The 6,317-nt window shown below is 41.5% G+C and overlaps 1 protein-coding gene across 1 annotated transcript in view; it reads right to left on the reverse strand.

Moving 5' to 3' along the window:
- Positions 1-6,276, reverse strand: part of LOC139729720 (cytoskeleton-associated protein 5-like) — a 36,872-nt gene extending 30,596 nt beyond the window's left edge. The window contains exons 1-7 of the mRNA XM_071640649.1: positions 6,196-6,276; positions 5,404-5,589; positions 5,078-5,175; positions 4,019-4,202; positions 1,566-1,802; positions 824-922; positions 119-232 (exon numbers count right to left, since the gene is read on the reverse strand). Of these exons, the coding sequence (XP_071496750.1) occupies positions 119-232; positions 824-922; positions 1,566-1,802; positions 4,019-4,202; positions 5,078-5,175; positions 5,404-5,589; positions 6,196-6,276 (999 nt within the window). The remainder of the gene's footprint in view (positions 1-118; positions 233-823; positions 923-1,565; positions 1,803-4,018; positions 4,203-5,077; positions 5,176-5,403; positions 5,590-6,195) is intronic.
- Between the last annotated feature and the right edge of the window lie 41 nt (positions 6,277-6,317).

The raw sequence follows: 6,317 nt of genomic DNA on the forward strand, positions 1-6,317 counted from the left end.
CAAAGAAGTAGACTTGCCAGTACTGCCCTGATTTTGACATGTATCATAACTGAATGATATTCGATTAAAAAAAGGGGATCTGAAAAGCAGAATTCCGACAAAGATTAAAAACACAGACCTTGCTATCTCCACACAGCAGGAGTAACCCAGCTGCGAATGTCTTCACGTACTGCTTGGAAGCCGGCCCCATCGCCGTGGCGATTGTTGCTAGGATGTTGGCGGTGGTTTGTGCCTAGGGATGACAGGAGCGAGATGAAACATCAAATCCTTACTCACTGAAATATTTACGTCACAAACTGGGGAAAATTGACAATGAAGAGACCACCGTGCCTCCCCTTCTTGATGTGGTGATTTCTGAATTCATACTTGACCATTTTAACGTCTTACACTGAAAGCAATAACTGAGTAGGCAAGAAAGTTTGCCCTTTGATATTGGGGATGGGGGCGGGAAGGGTGTTTAATCTATACAGAAATAAAATATGACAGACACGAGTCCAGCAAAGGAAAGAGGGTAACTTGCAAGAACAAAAATGCACACTTGTAATTATGCTGACATCATGATGATATATCTAATGACAAAACACTTTAGTGTAGTCCTGTGACTACATATGTAACTTGAAAAAAAACAACAATACACACACATAAATACCAAATAAGAAAAAGAAGAGATTGGATGATAGAATAAGAACCATATTTGATTGACAGTATGGTAGTCCTATCAATGGGGTAATACACTCTTCTCCGCTTTGCTTTTGTCTCTATTTTTCGAAGGGGCTTGCAAAATCTGCACTGATGCTTGAAAGAATTACAAAGGATTTCTTACAAGGTTCTTGTTGGATTCTCCTAGCCGGGCCTTGAGTGCTGCTGGCAAGTCCCCAAGGTTGGGTGTGATGAACTTGGCTTCTTTTAGGATACCTTCAACCTGTGTGATGACAGACATACACCAATATAAAGCAGTGGGACTACAGGGGAGATGACTTTCTTTTTTTTTTCAATAAACACAAGAGTATAAGTGCAACTAATAGATAATAAGTTGAGAATAAAGGATGGATAAGAACAAATTTGTAGCTATCTGAAAATCAGTCAATTTTTCATCGTCAAAAGTGAGAACTGGACAAGAGCCTTCATGATAACAATGCTTCAAACACGGCTTGTATATGATTCATTTTGCCTTTCATAATAAAAAATGTAGCATTTCTTTGTCAAAAAATTTATTTTCACATTTCTAAGTATTCATGTCACGATTCTGCAGGTAACATATTCAGAATTACAACAATTTTTTCTCGTCATTTTTGCTGCAATGAGTGTAAGTTTGTAATACTACAGTGCTACCTGCAATTAAAAAATGCAACAAGCCAAATATCTATGTGGGTTTTTTTTTTTCTTCATACTGGGTAAAGTCTGTGATGTCATAGCATCTAAAACAAAATGAGATCAAAACTTTATGAGACGTGTTGAGCAACTGAGCCCCGAGGGCAATCTAAGGGCAAACTGTTAATCAATTGCAACCAAGTACCGAGTTGCCAATTTGCCAATTTGAGGAAGGGAAAGAAGGAATTGCAAACCTTATCCAGGGCCTCCCCTCGGATCTTCCACTTGCTGTCGGCCATCTCGTCGATGAGTCCCGGCGTGATCTGGGACGAGATGTCCACCCTCGGCACGAGGTCCGCCACGTTCATCCCGCCTCCTCCTCCTCCCCCTCCGTCTTCTTCATCCTCATCATCTTCGTCATCGTCATCCTCCTCGCTGGCTTTCTTGGCCGCCGCCCCTCTGAAGGGCGTGGGTGGTGATTGGCCAGACATCTGTTGGTAGAAAAACAGACACATCTTAGTAGGAGGTTACTGGAAAAGTGGATATTTTCATGGGAGTGATTTTTTACGCTTGGTCTTGTAAGACAAATTTTGCATGTTTACAATTCCGCAGAATCAAAGACACTGAACACCAGTGTATATAACAAGCAAAATATGCTTTTATTTTCACACTAGTTTCTGGTTTTGCGAAATGTGAGAAATTTCCTATTCTACTGTACTCCTTAATAGTCTTAACCAACTGCAAGGATGGCAACCTTTAAACAGTATGGCAGTACTCTGAGGGCTGAATAGATACTGGTACCTTTTGTATCACAGGCATCTTCATGTGGGACTTTTGCATTGCTGCAATTAGAGTCAGCTTGTCCTGTTTACATTACTGTAAATAAATACACAGAAAGCCAATGAAACGGCTCAGAAAGCTGCACCAATGTCAGAGCACAACTAGAAATATCACTTAAGGTGATTAATACCCCCGCCCCGTGACGACAGTCTTACCCAAGGAATGATCTTTCCTTGATCTTCTGCCATTTAAATGCCGTTACCATGGCAACGCAGCTTCCGACACGTCCGAAAAATATGTCTTGCACATCTTCCCACCAAGACTATTATGTGTGCCACATTTCATAAGCTTTTGTCAAAAACTGAGGAAGTAGTTCAATCCACAAGATCTTTCCTTGATCTTCCGCCATTAATATGCCGTTACCATGGCAACGCAGCTTCCGACACGTCCAAAAAATATGTCTTGCACATCTTCCCACCAAGACCAATGTGTGTGCCACATTTCATGAGCTTCAGTCGAATACAGAGGAAGTAGTTCAATCCGCAAGATCTTTCCTTGATCTTCTGCCATTTATATCCCGTTACCATGGCAACACAGCTTCCGACATGTCCGAAAACTATGTCTTCCACATCTTCCCACCAAGATCAAGGTGTGTGCCACATTTTATAAGCTTTGGTCAAAAAACTGAGGAAGTAGTTAAATCCGCAAGATCTTTCCTTGATCTTCTGCCATTAATATGCCGTTACCATGGCAACATACTTTTTGGTACTGTCAAAAATGCGTCTTGCACATCTACAACCAAAGGCACACATCTGTACCAAGTTTCATGGAAATTGGGCAAAAACTGAGGAAGTAGTTTGCAACACAAAATTTTCCATCATTTTGGCTCATAATATGTGAGCTGTTACCATGGCAACATACTTTTTGTCACTGTCAAGAAATGTGTCATGCTGACCTATATCCTAAGACAAACATTCAATATGAATTCCATGAGAATTGGAAGAACACTGATGAAGCAGTTTTGCCATGAAGCATTTTGCCCTATATTTTACCAATAACATGCCGTTACCATGGCAACGCACTTTTTGCCACTGCGGAAATATGTGTCTTGCACATTAACATATTCAGATGAACATCTGTACCTAATTTCATAAAAATTGATCAAAAACTGTGGGAGGAGTTCGCGACGCAAGATTTGTACCCATTTTTGCCCATAATATGCCGTTACCATGGCAACGTACTTTTGGGTACTGTCAAAAAATACGTCTTGCACATCTACAACCCAAGGCACACATCTGTGCCAAGTTTTATGGGAATCGGTTGAAAACTGAGGAAGTAGTTCGCGACGCAAGATTTGCAACGGACCGACCGCCCGACCGCCCGACCGACCGCCCGGCCGCCCGACCGACCGCCCGACCGACCACCCGACCGTCCGCTGATTCCTATATACCCCCTTCAAACTTCGTTTGGCGGGGGTATAAAAAGGTCACCTGGAGTAAATCTTTGCAGCAAAGCCATGTGTCACAAAAAATGTAAGCCTGCCTAGTCAAATATATTCTTGGAAATCTAATGCTCCTACGAAGAAAAAGTCTCAAAATTCTCTCAATGCTTCCCCAAACTCTCTGTAATTATGTAATCTGATTGTTGCACCTTATTTGATTTCATTTGATTGTGCTGTCCCACGCTCAAGCGTCACAAAAAAAAAATGATATGCATCAAATACGCAACAGAACATGGCATAACAATGGTGCGCACAACAATAACAGAACCAACAAAAGCAAACAAACTTGCATATTACTATCCTATTGTGTAGGACCACAACAAAAGATCATGTGAAGTTATACACATTAAGACATTATTCAGTATTTTGCATACATTAAACCCACTCCCCAGTGAGTCTCATAGAAACAGGGGGAAACGCACGAACCTTTTCAAACTCCGCATCCATCTGCGATAGGAGGGCGGCCTTCTCGCCGTCGAAGAGCATGCGAAGAGTGGCGCCCATGTACATGTATATCACGCCAAGGAGGGTGATGGCTGATGTGCGGACCTGTGGGTTGACCGCTGCGAGCGCCTTCTTGATGAACGCAATGAGAGGCTTTACGTTTACTCTGGAACAGTGTAGGGGGGGATATAAAAGTTATAATGTACATGCCCTGAGTTTTTAATAACTCTTACATCTCTTTCATAGCTAGATAGTCGCAATTACCATATTCTGCGAAAAATGATGCCTATGATTCCTCTTTCCTCTTCCTCAACTTCTAACAAAACATGACCACACAAAAATATGAAGAGCAGTCTGTCAACATTCCCACATGCAAGTCAGGGAGATTCCACACAGCAATAAGGGAGATATCAGTGTGTTACATGCATTTCATTGGGCAAAAACAATTCCCACATCAGAGAGATTTTGATATTCTCTTATTCAGACATATATTCACTTCATTCTTTCTTCTTTTTTTGGTATGCCTACTCACATTCATTTCATGCCTCACTGGAAGAATGTCTGACATTGTTTCACTAAACATCTTGAAAAGTGGTGCAACGAATCGAAGGAAAATTAGCTTTCATTCCTGAAGTTTAATTGCACTTAAAACATTGCATACACCATAATATGTTGCTTATCCATCTCTGTTACTTGGAAATTGGCACAAATTGTGACAAGCCACTGATAACTTTTTTGTCACTTTCCACACAAATAGGAAAAATCTATCATTATATATACATACAGTATCTAAATACAACAGCAACTTGACAGAAAACAGAACAGGAAAATTGTTGAATTTCTAATGAAGGTGCAAAAAACATTTCAAAATACATACATTCAATGGAATTTAGAAAGCAAAATATTCAGAACTGTCACAGAGAATTGCACTCTGCATCTCTTGTTTAATGTAATAAGGGTGAAGTCAGAATTAAGTCATTAAGAGAGTTACAAGTTACATTCAGTTCTATGTGGAAATAACAGCAAAGGTAGAATACTTACGATGAAAACCCAAATTCCTGGATGGCCTGTGCAAACCAGGTGAGAAACTCAGCTTGGTTCTTGGGGTTCTTCTGCTTGTCAAATGCATATGATGTGGCCTGAAGGTAGCAATGAAAAAATAAAATAGTGATAGAGCACACAAAAAATCTCAGTTCAGCTTACAGCACACAATTTATCCTGGAAGAGTCATGCTTATGCCAGAAAGTATTCTCTGTTTTTTCAAAAATACTTCACCAAAGGTCAACCTGTGACACTGAAACACTTGCATTCACATTTCTCCAATCTAAAGGAAAATACAAGGAGATTAAGTGACCAAGAAATCTCACCTCCTCTGCAATGTACCCCAGCGAACACGCCTCCGCAACGGCCGTCAGCGACTCCTTGACCTTTGACCCGGACTTGATGTCGCCCACCTTGTCAATGAGGGGTCCGAGGACGACCTGGGCGCAGCGACGGGAGAACCGTGCCTTCTCGGCGAGAAAACCGATTAGTGTGATCTTGGCATTCATCACCTGCAGTAGGGTCAATGAAAACAAGGTTTTTTTTATTTCATTACCTCCACCTAGGAAGGAGGAGGTTGAGTGATCATCGCCGTTGGTTTGTCTGTTTGCAAAATAACTCAAAAAGTTGTGTACGGAGTAAAATGCAACTTGCATAAAAAGTGGATATTGACACAAGGAACACCCCATTCAATTTTGGTTGTGATCTGGGAATTCTTATGGATTTTTGAAGAATTTTTCATCTTTTGGCATACAAAAGGTCACACTTGGGGTTGAAGCTGTGCATACTTGAGGTTTCCATGCATGCACTGAAGCGTGCGCTCTGTCAGGCAAGGCGCCATGCAATGATGTAAACAAAAGGCTTCTATTTTGGGAAATTGCATACGTGTAAGGGTGAAAATGAGTTGATGTCTTGGCGGAGGTCTGTACTCTCCGAGTCAGTGTATATGCCACAATCATATTTATCATTTTGTGTACTCAGATAATGTATGACTGCAATGCTGGAATGCAAAAGTGCTATGCAGAATGACAGGCTTGATGTGCTGGTGAGTGGGGGGGGGGGGGGGGGGGGGGACAGGGGGACTGAGTCACTGAGATGCAAAAACACCAAAAACTGACCTGGAAATTTGCCTCCTTGAAGCCAGGTTTCTTGGCCAGCACTCTAACAAACGCCTGGGCATTGATGTCATTCTTCTCCATGTTTTGCACTTTCTGCCGGGGGAGAAAATCAAACAGAAAAG

The sequence above is a fragment of the Diadema antillarum genome, unplaced genomic scaffold, assembly GCF_040938485.1.
Source record: "Diadema antillarum isolate AM-2024a unplaced genomic scaffold, OU_Dant_1.0 seq00000251_RagTag, whole genome shotgun sequence".
In the NCBI taxonomy this organism is placed as follows: domain Eukaryota; kingdom Metazoa; phylum Echinodermata; class Echinoidea; order Diadematoida; family Diadematidae; genus Diadema; species Diadema antillarum.